Source organism: Balearica regulorum, chromosome 3, assembly GCF_011004875.1.
Source record: "Balearica regulorum gibbericeps isolate bBalReg1 chromosome 3, bBalReg1.pri, whole genome shotgun sequence".
NCBI lineage: Eukaryota > Metazoa > Chordata > Aves > Gruiformes > Gruidae > Balearica > Balearica regulorum.
Window position 1 is genome coordinate 120,893,355 of NC_046186.1, and position 22,792 is coordinate 120,916,146.

The 22,792-nt window shown below is 39.1% G+C and overlaps 1 protein-coding gene across 5 annotated transcripts in view; it reads right to left on the minus strand.

Annotated features, from left to right (window-relative positions):
- PLCB1 (phospholipase C beta 1) overlaps positions 1–22,792 on the minus strand; it is a 398,789-nt gene that overhangs the window by 102,581 nt on the left and 273,416 nt on the right. For all 5 annotated transcript variants that reach the window (XM_075749808.1, XM_075749805.1, XM_075749803.1 and 2 more), the window contains exons 10-12: positions 17,697–17,843; positions 9,183–9,340; positions 4,916–4,998 (exon numbers count right to left, since the gene is read on the minus strand). In XM_075749808.1, the coding sequence (XP_075605923.1) occupies positions 4,916–4,998; positions 9,183–9,340; positions 17,697–17,843 (388 nt within the window). The remainder of the gene's footprint in view (positions 1–4,915; positions 4,999–9,182; positions 9,341–17,696; positions 17,844–22,792) is intronic.

Genomic DNA, 22,792 nt, shown 5'->3' on the forward strand with positions numbered 1-22,792 from the left:
TCCTGGGGGCAGCAAGGACAAACCGAAGCTGAGATAAAGGCCGGGTGGCATTTGAATCAGAAAACCTAATCTCCCTCAGATCAGCACTCTGGACGTCCCTTGAAGCAGATATGGGGTGAACTGCTCGTTAGCCCAGTCGCTGACAAAATATATCGTGAGGAGGCTTTAAACTATTCCACAAAGCTACGCAAGTGCTGCACGCAGTTTAAATCACTACAGCACTTCATTAGTGCTTTCTTTTGCATGCAGCCAATTCTACAAAAAAACCTAAAAGCCACTTTTAGCTGAGGATGGAAAAATTAAGATGAAGACAAGCAAGGCAGTGGAACTAAGAACCCACAAGGAAGAAGGTGATGGGAAGAACTGACCAGGCTACAATGGTGCGTTAGCTATTTCTAACTGCCAACTACCAAGGAAAAGAAAGACACGTCACTCTAGTAAGCGAGCAGGCTGGATGTTTGCTATAGGTCTAGGAGTCATTACAGTGAATTTTATTTCAGTCTTCTCCACCAGTGTGTATTTTGAATAGATCCACGCTCTTAGAACCCAGAAAGTTCAAAGGACAACTCCTTGAATCAAAAGAGCACAATTGTTGAAATCTTCATAATTAGATATGACATCAGCATTTTTAAATGGGCACATCGACTCCAAAACAAAGTCTTGATAGGGATCTGAAAAAATATGCAAGAGTTGAATCCAATAAATTTCAAACTATCACCACAGCTAGAACAAATTCTTCTCATCTTCTGTGTTTAATTACATGTTTACCTCAAAGAGAGCACAGTGAGAACTTTCATTTTTGCAAAAGAGAAAAATGTAATGCAATATTATTTTGGTTAAGCATACAAATTCCAGTGTCACTGCATCCCAGATGCAGACAGAAGGAAAAGGAAAATTATGTGGAAAAACTACCCGTTTTCAATACTGTAAAAAAATCTTGTAGTAGTAGACAAGGCCAAAGTAGAAAAATCTTGACATTACAAAGTCACTTGTCTTTGTGAACTGGACTGTAAGCATAGATAATTTTAAAAGCTCCTAAGAGGGAATAAAAGATATTTAGGAGTATCAGTTTTTAATCGAGTGGTAGTTTTTTTGTGTTCTCTCTCTCCCTCTAATATATATCTACATATATGTTGTTTCGAGAGATAGATCATTAGCAATAGTAGAGATTATGTATCACTATTATAGTATTTTGAAAGTTGGAATATCAGTTTCTTTTTATTTTCCCTTCTTTCAAAATTATGAACCAGAGCAACAGATTGAAATACCAGTTTTTCTACAACATATTTCCCCATTTGTGTTATGAAACAAAAAAAAGCAGGTATTTCCTGGTACACATCTACTGTTACTGGAAATCCTCTCAGCATTCATGTATTGTAATGAAAATTGATTGCCTGAAAAGAGCTGACTATTTTCTGTATGATTTTCACTGTGCAGACATGGGTGGGCAGCACATAGACTAATTATATATGCACCCAAAATGTGCCAGGGCAAGGGAAGAGAATGTGGCAACAGGATAACTGGAGATATGGAAATCTAAAGAATATTAAGAAATGTATTGCTCATACTTTGTTTCACCATGTTTGTATTATGTCTATTATGAAGGTCAGTCACAGAGGCTTTTTGGCACTACTGCACGACTACTGCTCCTAACATTGTATTATTATCACTTCTGCAGAGATCCTCCTTTTGCATGAGACAAAGACACAGATGCTCCCCAGAAGAGTCTAAAATAATTTAAAGTGTAGGAAGAAAAAGTGATAAAAATCCTGTTAATATTTGAAATAACAATTCCAGCAAGAAACCAGCAGTATGAATAACTGTAATTAAATTTAATCTTGGAAGCAATCTTATATGGATACTGCTCAAGGATCACTTAACCTTTTTGCTATGTCATCAGTGCATTTCTAATTATAGTGTCTGCTTTCAGATTTGCAGATTGCTTATCTTCTTGCAAGCCCAATTTCAAACGTCAAGGTCTTCTTGAGGTCTTTTCAACATTTTTCAGGGCATTTTATTTTTTGATAGAACCACATCTTTTCTTAGTATTGTCGTTTTTCAGTGTGCATGTTTTGACTTCAATATAAATGATGGTGTACGTAATATTTTATATATTCTAAAAATCTATATGCTCACCTCTTTTTCTAAACTTTTTATTGTATAAAAACCGGCAAGAAGAAATATACTGCATAGTGGAGTTATAGTAAAGGAAATTAAAATTCTTCACATGCTATGAAGATATTAGAGAGGAGTCCTTCTAGAAAAAACATTGAAGAAAGCAGAATGAGATTAACACTATGTGCTAACAAGTGACTTATTCTCTAGGTGAACAAAAGGTGTTAAAAATATTCTCATGAACATAAACCAGAAGGAAGAAAAAATGCATTTTAAGTTCATTGGTGATTAACACTGTCACATCTGTAGTGGTGATGTAAAACTTACTTGCCTCTGATAATCACAGTCTGTTTAAAAGCCGCGAGTGCAGAACACAGGCTAAAACTGTATTTCTATTAAAGCAAAAACCTCTGCTGACTTTTATAGGACCAGCATTTCATACATGAATACTGACTCTTGTAACTTGAAAATCAGAAGAAAAATTTGGTCACCTAAAGTAGGAATTGATGTCATAGGATTTGTTTGACAGCAATTCCATAAAAACACTTTGCATTTTTTTGTTAATACTCAGGGCAAAGCCCATCTTTCAAGATGTAGGAGAAAAACAACATTCCAAGTAAATGAAAAGACAAAAGGAGCATTGCATGAAATTAGGTGAAGGTTTCTGTGAGTGGCATGACTAATTGCAGATTTCTCTAGCAACTAGTGAAGAAATGAGATAATTGTAGCAGTCGGTAAAATAACTAGAAATTCTGTTCAGCCAAAGTAAAATTAGAGATCATACACATTAAGTCTGATGATTTACTGCAGCAAAAGTAATAAATAGCAATAAAGCCTCAGAAAGAGAAAATACTTGATATTGTTTTTGCAGACTTGCTTCACTAAAAATCTATGTCATAGCAATGCATGGTAAAGGACATCAAATAATACACTTAGGGTTAATTCATTATTCCATGACTGGAGTTTTCTGAACAGAAAGGTCCAATGGTTTCTGTGGGGCAAATTCTAAATATTCGAGTAATGCAGCAGTAACTCTGTTCCCTTTTTGACATGTTCCTGCAGCATCACACCACCTTTGATTTTGACAAAGTTTCACCTTACAGTTTTAAATCCACTTTTGTATGTTACCTACATCTGACAGGAGTTTATATTATACAATTGTTTACTTCTTTACTTTCCTAAAATAGAACAGATTGTCCCAGAATAGTTGAAGATTTGAGTCTTTATGACTTTAAAGGAAGAAAAATGCAACCCTTCTGGTTAAAATAAATCGGATATTGCTTTTTCTCTGCCTTATAGTAACACAGTGAATGTATATTTTAACAAATACAGAGGAATGAATACAAAATATAATACATTGAAGAAGGACAGTTGAGATCTTTTCTAAAGACCAGAGGTTGCAGTTGGAAGCACTGAGAAAAGCATTGCAAGTTAAAACCCACAGCAGTAGGTGAGCATAAGCAAATCCAAAGCGATATAAAACTTACACCAAAAAGGAGGGCACCAATTAGAGAAAGAAACGAAACACAGTATCTGTGTGGTCTTTCAGAGGAAGACAGAACTAAGTGGGATTTAACAGGTAGCTGTTTGAATCATAATCATGCAGCCTTTAAATGTGCTCAGAGAAAGCACATATTTGCCTGCAAAAGGTAGTGTAAACTTATACTGTAAGGTATACAGGTAGTGTAGGTCAGCTCTCAGATTTTAAATTTTTCTACCTACATCATTTTTGATCAGTATTGTCACATCTGTTCTTAAAAACATTCTTACATAGCTTCTTCTACCAGTTCCTTCCCTTATGATGAGAATGTTCTTCCTAAAACAATGGAAAAGCAGTTAGCCCTCACCCTTTTCCTCTTCAAGAAGCAAAAGTGCCAACATCTTTTCTGATTTGTATTAAATCATTCATAGCTGCCCCAAAGATTACTTTTTATTTCCCATTTAAAAAAAATAAAAAAAAGTTTCTCAGTCCAAACTGGCCCCAGAAGTGTTGAAAATGTTTTCACAGCAGAAAACAAAAGGGGAAAAGGCCATTGAAGTTAAGGCACATGTTATGTGTCAATGCCACCCCACACTTCAAACCATGTGATCTCCATCTTCAAAACCAAAGTTAAACTTAAAAAAAAAAGAAAAATCAGAACTAGACAATAATAAGATCACTAGTACAAATTTAGAAATGTTCTCACTCTTCTTTTTTTACACAGAAAATTTGCCCTTTCTAATTAAAGAAAAAGAAAAAGAAAAAGAAAAAGAAAAAGAAAAAGAAAAAGAAAAAGAAAAAGAAAAAGAAAAAGAAAAAAGCTTAGGCAAACTGGTATTTTTTTTTTGGCAGACACTGAAGAGTTCCTGGCCATCCATACCACCTATTTTGCAATCCTAGCTAGTCTAGGGTTTTGGCTAGGAAACCAGAACCAGACCAAATTCTGTGCACAGAATATGCACAGAATATGCTTATAGTGCAGAATAGGGTAAGAAGCAGGTGAAATATTGCTTCTTATTCCTTGATGAAGTACCGCTACATTCCAGCAGGACATACTGAGACTGTAAGTTAACACAATTTGTCTCCCAATTATTCAAACTTTCTCTTTCACACAAAAGGTTCTAATTCAGGAAGATTTTTAACAACATGCCTGATTCATCCTGATCATCTTGGCTACTTAGGCTGATACAAATTTGGGGGGGGGGGGCAAGAGCTGTTGATCATGTCATACAATAAAATTGCCACAAGTGCATACACAGTTCTGCGCTCAGACCTTACAAAAAATGTAACACCATACAAGAAAACACGGGAATTACTTACGAATCCACATGATTTTCAAAGGAAAGGAGGATCGGAAAGGGCGATGTCTTAAACGCACATTCAGCAATAGCTTCTATTACTTCCTAAAGAATCAAAATACATATAGTTACAAATGTATGTCTCTAAAGAAACAGCGTTTTGGTCGCTGAAGATAGAAAAGACCCAAAGAGGTCTGAAATCATACCTTCCATTCTAAACATCCCAGAAAGCTCTGGTTGTGCTTTTGCAGCAACCAAATTTTTCAACCTGAACTGTAATCAAATCTCCAAAACGTCTGATGAGCCTCAAGCACCACATTTCTCAAGAAATGACTTATGTCTGCCTAAATCAATAGTTTAAATGTAAAACTTGGTCTTTGCGTGGAGTTGTTCCATGCCTGAAGCTATGACTTTCACGAACTATTCTGCATAATAATAAACACGCTCTGACAAATGCCTATCTTCTAAACATCATCAGCAGAAGCACGTATCCATAAAATCCATATTTACTCTGACTCACAAGTTTTAGTTCCCTCTTTTTTAAGGAAAGAAATCCCTTTAAGGCAAAAGAAAGAAGCAAAAAAAAAAAGAAAAAAAAAACACAAGAAAAAAATTACTCGGTTAAAACAGTTGTCTGTGTAGTAATTATCAAATAGAGGGCTCAAACTGAAACTTGTGTAGAAGTTTCCTTTCAGCTCTGATGGAAAATGGCAACTGTAAATCTAGTAGAGGAATCATTTGATAGCACTAATGGGGGATGCACAATACAGTAATGCACTCACTGTTACAAATCATTCAATGTTTCCCTACCGAAACACAGATCTTTTTAAAAAGAACTTACAAAACACTGAAGACTTTCCATACGCATTGCTGTCAAACTCTGGAATGTACAGGAACCCATAAGCCTGTTCCCTCCCAAATCATAAGGATGACTAAAATCTGAAAGATTTATTTATTTTAAACAAGCCTCCTCTGGGGATTCCTTTTGCCCATTTTTTAGTACTTTTAAATGGTCAATTGAGAAGCATAACAGTAAGAAATCCACTTCCTAACATGAAAGCTGAGCTTCTGGTACAATCTTCTGATGTTGGGTTGCAGAATCCAGGGCTGGAAGGAAAGCACAAGCCATCTCAAGATTCGCTGATATGAGCTAGGATACAAATAAAATTTACAGTCTTCATGTAAATAGAAAAAAACCACAGCTCGTGCACAAATTGTTGTAGTATCTCTTGTAAGATGAGAAACTAGCACTCTCAGCACACAGGTGGTGAATAACTATATTTAATAAACTGCAATCACCAGATATTTAAATGCTTCACATATCACTAACCATTCACGTGCTTCAATTAAGACCACTTCTAGTTTTTAAAGAAAGCAGAAAAGCAAAGTATTAATGAGAAGAATAGTAAACGATGCAGAAGGCTGGGTGAAGGCAGGTAGGGAGCTGCAGCTTCTTTCACAGCAGTGGTTTCCCATGGGCAAACACACGACGGAGATTCCCACTGCACATTTTCTTTCCAGCTCCAGTAAATCACTAAGTGCTGGCACCACCTCAGCGCTGTTCAGAACTGGTGAGATTCTCAAAAGCATCTAAGGCCATTTTGCCAGGACAAGGGACCAGCAGTGCTGACAATGGGGTTACAAATGTTGAATCCTCCCACCTTGATGCTCTCCACACAGATCATTAGCACTGGCTTGGTCTCCACCCACCTCCACCCTCTCCTTGGTTATGGAGCATCATGCAGGGCTTAAGAACACTTGAGGCTGGATATAAGAAGTACTGCCAAAAGCAGTCCCGAGGCCTTTCTTGATCTTACACACCGCGCAAGCTGTGGAGTGAATCCACAAATTTATTTTCAACTGCAAAAAGGGATGAAATCCAGCACATGTGGGGAAAATAAGCTGAAAGGAAGATCAGGATTACACTGATGAAATCTGAGGATGAAAAGCTCAGGCATTGGTTCTATGGAGAAACAGGTATGCTGGTGATTCAGTCTTGCACTACATTCAAATGTAAATGCAAATTCTCTGTGGTCAGAGAGGAACACCACGGCAAATTCCATACTTTACTCCAGCTGCAGAATGATTCACCTGAAACAGGTCTCCAAGGTATATATAAAGTACACACACAGAGCTTCCTGGCATGAAAAATACTGTCGGTTCCCTACAAGATCTCACGCTGGCAGCAGCTCACAATCTGCAGCTGAGAAAAACCTTACCGACTTCTGTATGTCACGAAGCAAGGCAAAACCCAATCAAAACCCCCACAAAAATCCCAACAACGTAAGGATGGGGAGTATATATTGCTTCTGTCTCTGCACTTCAGAAAGCCTATCTGAGGCAGTGAAAACTGACGGACTGAACAGAAGCATTGTGTGCCGTGGTCAGGCCAAAAGCATGAGCTGATAAATGATTCAGCACTCAAGACCCAGCGATCACTCTGAATTGATTCACACACTTCTGACACATTATTTCGCTATCATTTTGCTCCTCCTCAGCCAAGCAGCACACTTTCATTGCTGAAAAGAAACCAGAAGTTTACACATTTTTACATTTTTTCTGTGTGGAGAAAAAATATTTGCCCTGAAGTGACAGATGAAATATTCCTGACTAGGTTTAAAATACCTTCCAATATCTCTCCTGCAAACAAAATGCCTAGGGTTGAACATCTAAGTAACCAGGGATAATCCTCATTCATGCTAATAACCCTTTTAAGAATCAGATTAACTTTGTTTTAAATTCCTGTTCATGACCAAATGAGTTGAGAGCTATCTTCCTTAATTAAAGGACTTCCAGCAATCAAACTCTACATGTATAAACGTAATTGGCTTCACATAAACATAACTGGAAAGTTAATAACAAATGTGCAAGAAGATTGTGTTTCACATTTTCTTGCGATTAACTCAATCAGTGAAGAGTTAGAGAAAACAAACTGAAAGTAAGAAAGGAGTGTTCTGGTCCAAGTGAAATTTGGTGTTTTGTCTGTGTGGCAGTATTGTTTGCTTTTTTTTTTTCCCTAAAGGAAGACACTATAAGACAAAAAAAACCCCAACAACTCATGCTTCAAGTGTGGGAGACATGCTTCAAACCTGTAGCTAGTGGAGAGGCCACACGTAACACCCGTAACATAACCAAATTCAGTAATGAGTATTTTCCCACGTCTTCCTGCACACGGGTAAGTCTAGAGACGTATTTCCATCGTGAGTTTATGTATCAGATGAACAAGAATTATTTCTTCACACTTCAAAAGCGATATCCTGATGTATCATTATAAGTTGTGCTGACTACCAATCTTAATACTATAGGAAAACACCTCCATCCCACTCCTCTAGCACCTCGGATCAAAAACATCTTTAAGAGTAACAAGAAGGTAACAATTTAAGGTTATTGCCAGGGGTATAGTATCTACCTTTTATTACAGAAAAAGGAAAAGGAAGATGAAATTCAGAAATACAGATGATATGTTTAGGGTTTGAATGGCACAAATATCCCATCGCACTCTCCAAAGATACTAATTTTTCTTTTTCATCCTCCAGTGCTTCAAATTTAAACCCAAGTACGAGGATAAGGGTAACATTGCACACACCGTTATTGATTTTTTAAATAGTTAATATAATGATCATGCGTGGATGGGGACCTGCCAAACTTGGACGTGTAGCGTGTTCTCTGTCCACAGGAACTTAAAAGGCTTGCAAATTGTAGAGATTTCCACGTCAGCTCCTGTTTCCTACCTCAGTTCAGCACTTTCATCTCCCGTTCCATTTACCAGGCAGAGAAGAGAAAAAGAGTATACTGACACATTGCTTATTGCCGTTCAAATCCTTGTGACCTTTATCTCAGCTCTCCTTGCTGCATGCTATGGAGCTGTAACACAAACCAGTCCTTCCTCCCTATCGGCCTGGCTCCAGACCCGATTCACAGTGTGTAAAATCAGCTGTGGTGGCAATACGCGGTCTTTCAGCCCTGACTGTGTCTACCCTGTTTCTCTCCCTCTGAGATGTGCTGCAGGGACATCCTCCGGAGTATGGCCCTGGGCATGGAGCCCAGCCCCCAGATGGCACAGACTATCACACCCTTTTCTTCTGACTGCCATGATAACCAGGAACATCTTCTCTTCCAATGATTCTGCATGTGCTTTGAAATCACCTCTTACAGCATCTTTCTGCCCCCACATTCCTCTTCCTTTCCACCTTTGCAGTAACATTCTCGCAACATATTTGTGATGCATTTTACGTGAAAGAAACCTCCCCAGCTAAAGCCAGCTACACCAGTGCACTGTGTTGCTGTACCTTGAAGGATATTTCAGTTGTCATAGTGAATCCGTGTGTAATGACCGGCTCTTCTTCAGCTGTCCGCCCTTTCCAGCAGTCCAGCTCCACACAGCGGCAGCCTGACAAAAGCACTTGCCGATACATCTCCACCGATGAGTTACCGGCCAGCTGTCCAGCTGTGACAGCACAAGAACATGAAAAAAGGGAAGTCATTTTGGGCCTCGGGAATAAATACAAATAATCTAATAATAATTAGAGTTAACGGCGTCTTTTACCCTTGGCTGAGAGGAATAACGCTCAAAGACATACAAAAAGCGTAAGAACGTAACGGAAATAATAGAGTCAATGTCATAGTTTGGATCCTGCCCTTAGTTAAACTGCCGTGAGTGAGAAGAAATAACTGAACTGAAGCCAAATCAAAAACTTCTGATAGCATCAAAAAAAAAAAAAAAAAACCAAACACAAAAATAAAATGGCTTAGTTCTAAAAGACTTTGTTATCCTTTGACAAGCAACGTGAAATTCAGAGGCGACTCAGGACAGTCAGATCACATTTTCTCATAACATGCAATGCAGTTTAACACAAGATAAAACAAACCTCCTGCACAGTCACTAATGGCGCCATTACTAGGTCTCAAATCAATATTTAATACACTAATCACCACACTGAGTTGGTCAGTTAAATTTCCTGATGTGATACTGCACTATGTAGGGAGAAATTTAATTAAACTACCGGTTTCCAACAATGACATAATATAAATCTAAACAAGGAAAACTCAACTTTTCCCAAACTAAGGAAGTATTTAAAAAAAAACCAAACCAAACCCAAAAAAGCAAACCCCAAAAAACCCAACAAAGAAATCCAGTTGCATTCAGGGAAGGATATCCAGCCAGGGTGTCTTCATCTGCTGCAACAGGTTTGATTCCAGTCACACGGATACAAATTTCTTGCAGCAAAGCGGTCATGATAATTGAAGAACAGCTTAGTGCTTGTTTTACACATGAAGAAAATGGATGCAGTTTCCTGCTTTCTAGCAGACTTCCTGAGAAAACCTTCCTGGATTTCTTAAAGGGAATCCACTTGCTTTTTAAGGAGGAAGTGAGTTCATTTATGCTAAAGATTCTTCACTAATGGGGGACATATAACTACTTCATTGAGACTGGCATATAATATAATGCAGATTAATCCTCATTTTATTGTCTCTGTAGTTCTGTGGTTAGGTTTTATGCTGGAAACTACGTGGTTTGGTTTGCTTCACTAAATAGCATTGTCTGCTTTCTCTGTGTTTTTACCTTCACCTAAAAACTATAATGGAAAAACTCTTCTATTTGAAAATTCCTGTTTACCATTTGTGCCTGATACACGAACTGGAGCAATCATAAAAACTCCACAAGGTATTAACATTACTCCTGTTGAAATCCGTAGGATTTCTCATGTCTTGCTGGAACCAATGGGAAATAGATGTTAATAACAGAAGAATTTTGCTAGTGCTGGAAGGTTCTGAAAATCCAAATGGAGTAAGCAAAGTGACAATGTGTCTCTTGTTTTTTACTTAACTTTTTCCTGTGCTTCCCCTTTGATTATGGCAGGTTATCTTTACTCACACAAAAGCCTTTTTGGTGCAATGCCCATGTCTGGGGTAAGCAGTGGCTATTTTTCTTTGCAGGATGCAAACAAGCACAAGCATGGGTCAGGGTACAACAGCACACTTTTCTGTGTACTCATCCCTAAGCATCTGCTTATGAAAACTTGGCTCTCATTACATGGATTTGCTGAACTCTGCTGCCTAAAAACCTAGATTCAGTTAGAAAACTGTTTTCATTTTGTCCTTCTTTTCCCTCAAAGCATATCGAATTTTGATTAACAAACTATGTTATGAATAACAAACTCCACTATACTTCCTGAGAGACCACTGGCCGTTATTATTGCTAAGTGTTTTGGACTACAAGATCCTTAACCTTCAAAAGCGCTTAAGTAAATCATGACATGCATCGCTTGCCATATGACAGTTCTCCACACTACCTTATTAATAAGGCTCAGATGTTTTGGAAGGATTCCTGCTAAGGATAAGAGGATATTCAACCTCCAAAACATTCGATCTTCAGAAAGACTCCCAGTCAGAATGCAAAATGCTAGCAAATGTTTTAATAGTCTCAATAACTTATTTTTCTGAAATACGGACTACTAGGAATGTTCCCTCAAATGTTTTTTGCATATATTATTTATAAGTTTCTGTTATGTGAGTCTCTACTTGCATCTATTCCAAACTATGGCTTTAATAGATGCATTCTAAAATGTGCTAACGCAGACACTAAAGCAAACACTTCCAGTATGATATTTTTAATATGCTGAGTACAGATCAATTTTTTAATACTGGAAATTGAAACCATTATGTATTCCCTTCTATAATACATACAGCATCTACAGTAATACTGTAATGTTTGTATCCTATCACCCTACATTGGATAAGGAGAAACAGATTTTGACAAAAACTTGCTTTACTAAAAAATGTAATCAGCCAAATCATACCTGACAGGACGCTAAGCAAAATGAGCCTGTGCTAATTGATACAAGCTGAGGATATGACCCATGTTTCCCAGTTCCACACTTCTGTAACTTTAAGTTGCTCATTTCTCACCAAGTGCATCCTTGTTGGATTCATTCATCACTGTTGTTCCAAGTGCAAGTTATTTGCAAAACACAGACTTAACATTTGGTTACAATCTTATGGCATGTATCCTCCTAAAACCGGGGGTTATTTGGATCCAGGTATTTGGAGTCACTTGACTCTTCACTACTCTAGAAACAGAAGCTGCTTCTGCGCCCTCGCCCACCCACGGCACCACCTTCTCCCAGCATGAAGTGCCTGCATATTCCTTTTGCCCTGCACAAACATGAGTTGCTAAACTTTCTCTCTTCACGCAAGTCCTGGAAAAGCAATCGGTGCTCTGGATCATAGGCTGTACTTTGGAGCGTGCAAACTGAAGAGCCCGTACTGCTGGGAGTCTGGCTCTTGACTCCAGCAGCAACAGAAGGTGCTGGCGGCTAAATTTTTTTTTAGACACAGCACATTTACCCGCATTTATTTTCCTTCCGAGCTATTTTGCCATGCACAGGACAAGCAAATTAGACCCCACACTGTGACATATTCTGCTACTGCTTCTAAGTCAAAATAAGGCTCTCGCCCTATGGTTGTTATTTTTAACACCTTATACTGGACCAAAGCAGGACATGCGGCCCCGCTTGCTCCAGCCAGCAGCAGGAATACACTTGCTGTCAGCATTGATTCAGGCCCACCCAAGCAGAAGATGCAACACTGGCATATGCCAGGAGGGCTGGGGCTGCCCAGTCTCTGAGTTTCTATTTCAGCTCAGCCGCCAGCAGTGCCCAGGCAGCCTGCAGCCAGGCTACGTGACGGACACTGTCTGGCATGGGGTAACCCTCGTCCTAGCTGTGGGACCCACTTGAGAAAGACACACTGCATGACCAGCTGAGTCTCTCCAACTGCAGTGAGGGAGTGGGACCCACCCGGACCTACTTGCAGAACCCTTCCCCTGCTGCCGGCCCTCCATATCTTTGTCTTACAGATTTCAGCTATTTGAAGATCTTCAAATGCAGCTATTGGAGTCAGAGATGTTACCCAATCCTCAACACAGTTTTATCCTCCTTAAAGAGAAGGGTTTATAAAATAAGATATATTTTATTTCAATATGCTTCAACCGGTTGGTCTGAAGAGGCAACTAAGAGAAGGCACAGAGGATCTTGAAAACTCACTAAGCACTAGTGAATGAAATATTACTCAAAGGAAACAAAACACTTCCATGACCTTGACTTCTCTTCTTCTTGAGAATCCAGTTATCTCAGATCAAACAATTTTTTTTAAAACTCTTTATGTTCACCTCTGCTGCTACTGAAATCAGGCTTCCTCTAGAAATTTTGGTGTTAGTTGCTGATCTGTATTACAATAATTAATTTTGCCTTAAGGATACAATCTGTATGATTTTTTCTTTTTTTACAAGGTTTCCACTCACTTTTAAAAGCAGAAGTTCCCTCACTTATAGTATGGCTTCACAAAGAGGGAATTGGCATGGGTGAGGCTGGTAAGGGAGGGCAGGTACTCCTTAGGACCACAAAAAGATAAACTGAGGTTTAACAGTGCTAGTGTGAACACTCAGCTGACAAAATTGGAGCAGTCATGTAAAAACATGACAGAGCAGGAGACCTAAGGAATTTTTACTCAGAGTCTGCTTAATTGAGTAGTCATCTTCTCACAAAAGCCAAACTGCCTCAGAGGAAGATGCAAGAGAGTCAGACAGATGGGAATCACCATCTCATTGAAACTATTTTTTATATATAGGATTTTTTTTGAGACCAGGGCACCAAACCAGTATCACAGAAAGTTCCACCTAAGACCTTCCACACAGACCATCTTTCCACTTTGTGAAGCAACAACAGCTTTCCTTCCACTGATTTTCTTTTTTTTTTTAACGGCTATAGTCAATTAAACAAGGTAACTGTGGAAGCAGCTTCCACAGTCACACTGATCAGGCCACAGGGCCCAGATAATGGTCTGTAGCTTCCTTCCTGTGAGGTGAAGTTATTACTTTCAGATTAATTTCATCTCTGAAAACTGAGTCCTTTTCCTCAGAGTTACACAAGGTTTTATGATATTCTGAAGGGGAATAAAGAAAAATAGTGACAGCTGGAAGGTAAAAAAATACCTCCACAAACTGCTGATGGATGGAAGAGCTGCACAATAACCACTACTCCTTTTTACTCATTAGTCCTCGTGCTAAGATAAACTGTGACCCCAGTGCCAGCAAGATCCTCAGTTATCTGCCTTAGATTGCTGGACAGGATTAGCCGGGTCTGCTGGTGGGAGGACAGCTACGGCTCCTCCTCAGCTCACCTCCTCTCTGCTGCAACAGCTCCCTGAGCTCTCCTACCCTCTAGTCCATCATAAAGGATGTGGTCAGGCTGGAAGAGAGCAAGAACCTTTGGTCTTGCCAGCCAGTCATCTAAGCTCAGTGAAGCTCTAGATGCACAAAGCAGCCAAGCAAAAATCTGCTCTTGGTGGTACGACAAACTCATGCTCAGAGCAGTCATCACCCAGCTTTCCTTCCCTTCCACATAGTGCTGTCATCTTGGAAACTGTGAAGATACTGTTTTGGTGGCTTTGAAGGTGAAGAAGGTTTCGAGGAAGTGTTGAATGCAGATAATAAGCAACAACTGTTAGGACTGAGGAATTACTGAGAACAGAAAAGCTGGAGGATGGTAGAGAAGAGGCCACAGCAGCAATAAAGAAGAGAACATGCCCCTCATGAGATATTTTTCTAGAAACAACTGAAAGTACTGGACTGTAAGCAGGGAAGCAGATGCCGAGGGTGAATGGGATAGTCTCATGTTGGCTACGTATGCTAAACTGATAGCTCTGCAACCTACTGCTGTTATTATTTTTCCTTTTAGCCAAAGATAAAACACGCATTAAAGACTTGTGATTTTCATATTTTGCATTTCACATATACAACAGCAGGTCGCACAGCCATCAAAGTGTGCAATGCTGATAACAATACATAATCAATTGTCTTTGACTTTGGGTGCTGCTGAGAGAAATGCTGCAACGTCACTCCCTACTGTGACAACAGCGGTAACCTGAGGTGAGATGTGAGAAACCAGAAAAACGCAGGGCTGCACATTAAGGGTTCAAAGGAGCAAATAAACAAATATGATACCAGTGAGAAAAAAGATGACAGTAAAAAATAGTTTCCAAAAATGACATTTCTTTAAGCCAGCCCAGGTTCACCCTAAATCACTTCTTTCTTCATGGATTTTTACCTTTGTTCTTAAAAATTATATTTCCCTACAAAAAAAGAAAGCAGTAACACTTCTAAATAAATAATCAGGACTTGATGTACTGCCAAGGGTTTCTACTAAAGGCTAGGAAAATGATCAGGGTAATTAAAAATAAATTCAGAGTGTGCACATGTTTCTTTTTACGTTATAATGTTGTTTCTTTCTGCATGCTTTTTCCAGGTTTAAAAAAAACTAACAAAGGGAGAGATAATGGGCAGGCCATTAAGCACAGTAATCATTAAGTATTGCTAGACTGATTGGTTTTCTTACTGTCCTAATAATTATTACACGACTAGTTGCTATTTCACAGCTCCAGTGAGGGCAGAGGTGCTACCAAAGCTTCCCGTCCGAAGTCATGAGCACTTGAGCAGATTCTTCAAAATCTTCTTGGGAAAAAGAAAGTCTGCCATCACTAATTTTATTTATTTTACTAAGTCCTTGTTGGAAGAAAGCAAACGGCAATGTGATTGCTGTGTCTGGTCTAGCCTCAAAGCAAAATTTAAGGCTGTCAGTTTTTGTAATATGCAGATAAAAATCAAATCATTAATCCCATTGTCGGCCAGCTGCCACACATTTACTGAACATAATGAACCCACTAAAAGGGAAGGGCATGTGTTTTCTGCCTGTAAATGTGAAAATACACACTCTGAAATGGAATCTGAAAGAGATGCAAACTTATCTTGCACTATCCCCCGAGTTTACTCTGATTTACTTCCTCCAATTTACTAAACCAGGAATATTATGTTAAATTAAGATCATACTTCCAAACGCAGCTTCTGAAATTACTTAGAAATGCAGGCAAAGAAACCTGTAGATGCAATCTGAGATGATTTGCAGCCTTTCACATACAAGTAAAAGTGAATTTGGAAAGTTTCAAGGTAAACTTCCTTTCTCCCAAAATAATTAAATATGTTAGGTCACTCGTCATGCAGTTAAAAAATTTAGAATAGGTTGGACTAATCATGAATTCCCATCCTTGATTCTTTGTTCTTCGGCTTCTGTGCTTCCAGACCTTTAGAACATGACTCTGTCCTCATCAGCCCTGATAAAAATCTGTGGTATGGTACTGGCTATAAATTCATGCTGGTAGAGGGCAGAGCAGTATTTTATCTCTTTGGATCAACTTTAAACTGCACCGTCTGTCCTCCCTGTGGGCCTACGCTTCCCACATTTCTACAACAGCTTTACTGTTTTTTTCCAGAAAACCTGTATAAAGCTGCTGCATTTGGCTTAAGTGGGTCCTAATCCCCACTGACAGAACAAAGTCCCTACTGGAGGTAAGAGGCCTGCAAAATATCATAATTAAAAATTGCTTTTGCTTTAGACATGTCTGCACTCTTCCAAAGAGCATAAATTTCTGCATATTGGAATCATAACTTAAAAGTGGCCACACTGATTTTCATTTCTTTTAATTCAGAGAAACAAAATAGCTGTCAAGCCAAATACTTATATGACAAGTTTTAGCACAAAACACATTTTACAGCCAAGATAGAAACCTCTGAAAAATGGTGTCTAATGCAAACAATGACAGTTGATTCACTTCACAAAAGCGCTAGAAGGTGCTGTAGAAAGTGCTACAACAAACACAAACCAGATGAAAGTAACTACCGCACGGCCTGTTTAAACTGAGCATCACCACTGCGCCGTTTTGTTTATGTTTTGGCATACTGGCACTCTGAAGAACTTGGTCAATTAAGGCAAGTCTGTTAATAACATTAAAAAGCCTACATTATCCATGAGCCACATTTTCAGCACACACTGTAGCACTACTTTTTTTTTTTAACATAATGCTAAGTCATTAGCAAACATGACAAGACAAAGCAAACATCAAATCAAATAGGAGAGAGATCCTTGTGCACATCTGCTTGTCAAAAACGTTTGTTCCTACATAAACTAAACTAAAATAGTGAATTTACAATTATTTTCTCACAAGTTAACATCATCTTAGATTAGAAAATGAGCGTCAAAAGTTGAGTTCCTAAACTGTCTTAATTTCTTTCAGAATCTTAAAGCACTGTTGACTTTGCTGTGCAAACAGTACAGTTCAGACTCATTAACTCTAATTCAAATTAACAGCAGCTTCCGGGTGCTCAGCCTTTTTAAAAATACAATAGCACCTAAAAATTTCAGCTCAGACATGAGATATAGTCAGAGACCAGATTTCCATTCCTTGCAGATATGAATGGGCTGTCAGAAAGCTATGTGCCATGCTGGGACCTCTCTAATCTCTGAATCAAAGCGAATTTCATAGAGCTCAACAAAACGTCAGATTTAATTTTTAGGGGCAAATTTATTAGCTACAGAGATGTTTCCCATATTCTGCTTCACATACTTGTTTGGCTATCCTTGGTTGTCATAAAAAGTACATCATTCCCTCTTCTTCCCAAATAAAGACCTTAATCTGGAATCCTATTTAAACTGAGGGAAACTTTTCAGGGACTTTGCTGGGCTTCAGATCAGACCTTATCTGAACAATGCAACTGATACTCACCTGTTAATAAAAGTATATTTGATGTATGTGTGCAGCGGCTAGAACAACAATCAAGCGCTACCCTTGCTTCCCTGAAGACGAAGCTCCATCATCAATTACTGCTGATGTCTTTAGTATTTTTTATGGCATCACTGCAAATATGCTATGATTTTTGTAAGATAAGAAATCAGATCTCTCCAATACTGTACCTGTGAGGTAGGTGTTGTGTGAGGAATTGATGAAATAGTGTGACAGTGGTTGAGACATATCTTCGTTTAAATCCAGTTTCTCAGGTGGAACAACGCCATTTTCTTCTCCACTCAGATATCGCATAAATCCATCCACCGATATCTGTCCTGAGAGAAACACAAATCCAGGGAAAGTACCAATTAATTTCAAGTACAGATTCTGTGACATACAGATGTGTGTTGAATCCACACACAAAGATATATGTGAAAGACCATACAGTCATCAGATTTGGCCTTTAGCTAGTATTCGTATATTCTTTTATTACTATTACCTCATTTTCAGTCATATTAGTTGCAGGTAATACACATCCCTTTACCTACACCACAGATAAATCATTTCATAATCAGCATCTACAGATAATCAAGAGCACGGGGAATCAGGGTTACGGAGGGCTATAAGAACAGCGAAAATAAATCAAAGCCTATTAAGTAAAGGGGTTTTCTGGGGACAAAATAAAGTATCTTTTCCAGAGGTAACCAAGAAACCGGTAAACAGAGCGCCACACAAAGAAATGTGTAACTTTGACCACTTTTGATTATGATTCAGTGTGCGCATATGAATGCAACCAAACTGCAAAGCAAACTAAATGAACCAACTTTCAAGTGGGAACTAAGCTTTGCAATTCTTATATTGTCTTCCAATTCATATCTCACTGGAGTGCCAGCATAAATGATCATTTCATATACTGCTGGCAAATTAGAAAGCTGAGTCCCATCCTCAGCCTAAATATCACCACTGATCTCAGTAAGGATGAATTTCTCTATCAAGCCTTCTGCATAAAGTTGATTTTATGGTGTCAAGTTGTACATTTAGACTAAGAAACAAATAAAATCCAGTAGTCTATATTTGAAGATTAATGCTTAACCAAACAAATTTGAGACATTTTTCTCTGCCTGGTATTTTTGTTATTTTCTCTAGATTTCATTCGTACATTTACTCAACCACATAGCTTTAGCTAATTCGGTTACCGCTTATAGTAAACCAGATCTTCTGTATCTCTGAAGAACCTTGAAGCAGCTATGCTCCTGGTGACTCCCAACAATAAGAATTTCTTATCTCTTGTCCCCAACCCAAAAATATTCTGCATAGTATCTGTATTGAAAAAAAACCCCAACCTTAATTGACTGACTATGGCATTGAAAAATGGAAGACTTCAGCTCTACTCCTAACTCTGCTACTTCCTCCTTTTAGGGTCAATCCCTTTTTATCCTAAAAACTTATCAACTCACACCAAATTTTTCTAGTGATATGAAAAAAGTAATGGGCAACCCGTATCATTTTTGTAAAGCCTGTAACCACATGACGCAAATACAGCATGTAAAGCATTTACTCAAAATCTGTGCTTGGACCCTAGGATCTACATCTTGATCAGAGAGGAAAAGATGTGCCAGTCTTAAGTTCAAATGCCTTATTTTCATAACCACCCAAGATAGTGGCACTAAATGAACCTATTCATATGACAAGAAATGTAGTGACAATACAGAGCAATGCAATTATCATTCATTCTTATGACAACAATTGTAAGATGGTTGGAAGGAAGAAAATCAAGTCCATCCACTATTTTAAGACTGTAATCTGAGTGCAATCTTGTCAGGCTCCACAGCTGCTTTGTTATAGAGTAATTAATCATCCACAGACAGGGGCCTATGTACTTTCCTTTTCATGAGAAAAAAATGTAAGATGGCGAAAATGAGGGGAAAAAACCCATCACTGAGGTTTTTCATGAAACTAAAGATTTATGAACAACCTATCTGCTGCGTGAATCTACCAGAGACACATTACGAATGTAAACAGTATCAGGCACTATCATGAAGTTAGCTTGAGCTGAAATCCACTTAAGAGAAACACTCGGCACTGAGCTCACTGGGAGATGGATATGGTCTGTGGTGTACATTCACAGCGCTCAAGCAGCATCATACAGGAAAAAATAGGCTGAATGGGAGAGCTGCTACACAGGGAACCAGCAAAGCCATGTCATTTGGAGCTTCTGATGTTTGAGATAGCTCATCCAGAATCATCTTCAGTATCTCCATGTTGTTTTGAATGCGTTCCTTTTGGCCAGACTAGGAAGCTTAAAGTTGCTCTGCATTCCTGCTCCAGGCTAAAATGAAACATAGTGGTTTTCATACACACAATTCCTCAAAAAACCTCGTTTTGACCAGCGTCAAAATCACAGAGTGTTCAGAAAGAAAGGTTTCCATTTTGTTATACAGATACTCATGCCAATTCACACAGACACAGTATTCAAGCATCTCAAAGTGATCTCTGTCTTTAATCCTCAGAGTATACCTGAAAAACAGGGTATTGCAGCCCTCGTTTTTCAGATGGAGACCTGAAGCCGAGGATAAATTAATTGACTGGACAATAACTACGGAGCAAGTCGGGAGTTGAACTGCACAATCTCTTGAAGCCTGTTTGGGTGAAGCTGAACACCTTTGGGATAAAAGGAAGCAAGGCCCGGGACTGTCTTTCTTCCTTTCTCTCTATTTTGTGGTTCATTCTGCTTCTTTGCTCCCTTCCACACTGATGACAGACAAGGTCTGCAGAGTGGTCCTTCTGCGTATTGCCGCTAGTATTAACATAAATCATAGCAAGTATTATTCACACGTATAATTACATAGTTTCTGAGTTACACAGTTATCTGAGCTTATGGCTGGAGAATGCTATTTTCCCCATCATAATTAAGCAGTCAGCATTTCAGAAAGCAAAGCAATTTGCAAGTTCAATTACAGCCGATATTGCACCAGTGAGAGTTTGACTGTGGAACGGAGATGGCAGATGTCAAAGGGACTTTGTATCCTGGATATTAAAGAATAGATTGTTTGTGACCAATGTCAATGATATTCTGAGACCAACTGCAGTGAGGGTGATCCTCGGTAGACAGTCATCCAAAATGAAATAGCCTCAATTTATTGGTAAGATTTGTTCTGTTTTCTTAAGCATATTACAAATTTATCACAGACATTGCCAAGAAAAAATAATTTGTGATCAGTTCTTTCCATTACAGCTGTCACCTTTTATCTTCAGATATATATTAGGAAGATTTAATGACATGATTAGATATAAAAAGTTAGAAGGAAAAGAAACACATTGGGCAAAGACACAGGGACAAGACAGAGTCACGATTTTTTCTTTTTTTTTTCTTTTACTTGCACATAATTGCCTTAAAATCATCTGAACCCTAGGTCTTTGATGAAACTTTCAAAATAACCAGTGTACTTTATATACTTAAAATTGTGGAGTTAACTGGCTTGTCTTTTTCACTCACCATTGATCTGACGTCACTTACTAAGGCAGAGGCAGACCCAAAGCATGCTAGTGTTTGTTGAAATGCTACCATCAACTCCAGTAATGTTTGGTTCAAGACCTTACTAAATAATCCTAAGTGCAATGCAAAGACAGAGGAGACTCCAGATGACTCGTTTAGCTATGTTGGCAAAGCCAGATGGAGAAGAGCAAACACAGCTGTAACCACAACAGAAGCTACGTCAACAGCTACAGTACTCAGTGAAGATGCTTTCCTCTGCAGGGCTTGGAGTTTACCATTTTTTTCGCCTCATATATCCTCTCTAATTTATTTAATTAGAATTTCCCTATGGGGTCACTCAGTAGTGGTGTATTAAAACACTTAAACAGCACAAACATAAAAATGCCTCCTTTTTCCTCTGCTGTGTGGTCTATTTAAATGCCCAACACTTAACTCTTTCCCTCTGTGCCACTGCCATGCCTTCTTCTACACAGGCCAATGCCTGCCTTGGGCCTGCACCTCTTCCTCTTCTTCCTCCTCCTCCTCTTCCTCCTCTCCCCTCAGGGCTCGTGGGGCCGCTCCAGGCACTTTTTCCCTCACACTTTTTCCCTCACTCCTCAGTGCCGGTGGCATTTTGCCCTTTCTTAAACCCACTTCCCCTGAGGGGCTGGGCTGTGCCCTGTTCTGGGGCCACTAGAGCTGGCCAGAACCGGCTGGAACCGGCCAGAACCGGCCCGGGGCAGCGCCGGCCTCTCCTCACAGAAGCCCCACAGCCCCTCGCTGCCAGCGCCAGGGCACCGACAGCCAACTCAAGGTGAAAGCCAAAATCAAGGATATTCTAATCAATTGTTCCGTTTTCAACCAAATGCAAATCCACCTCTGCTCACGGGATGAGTGCTGCCTCAGCACACTGCACCAAGAAGCGACCGCATAATGTGCCACAGGTGGATGACTTGCAAAGTTCCTCAAAACCACCCAGCTCCTACACAGAATGGAAGATGCTCATATGCTGTGCTGGATGATTAAAATGGGTGTTTTTTTCTTCTCGGGACTCAGAGAAATTTATGATGAATGTCAGCTGCAGGATATCTGATTGTCGAAGCACACCTAAGCGACTGGCTAAAGTTTTGTGCAAGCCAAATAAGTAACAGAACAAGTTTAATGTTTTTAATGTGCAATGGAACAGGTCTGTAAAATAAAAGAGCAAGTGTTGAGGAGAAATACAAAAGCATCTAATGTATTCTTAATCACAGACATTCCCAATACCTCAGCATTATAAATGTGTCGCTGAACACTTGTCTATAAATTATAAATTACATAAACTTCTATATAATTCTAAAAACGTATCTGAATTAAAAACTTACAAGAGCTAGAGGCAACGGAAAGTTTGAAAATGCCTTTACATGCCTCTCTCCAAATTCATTCATCTACGTACCTTCCAAAATCTATTCTCCAAACAGGAAGGAAGTTTCTAAAAGAAAGGGACCTTGACTCCTCCATGTCTTTTGACCATTTTACCCATGACCTTATCAGTATGAAATACATGGCAAAGTACCCTGGACTGCCCACTTGCCCACACGAGCTGTTATTCATACTATGAAGTCCCCATGACATCATTTCACAAGACAAATCTAAATCTAAACTCAGACGTATTCAAATCAGGTTCTGGCTTTATCCCTGCTCTACTTTGCTGCACTGTGGATTTAAGCTCTGCTTGCACTTTAGTTGCACATCCCAGCAGTCCTTTTGTGGCATGCCTGCAATCCCCTTCTCCCCTTCACTTTTAATTTGGAAGCTGAATTTCATCTG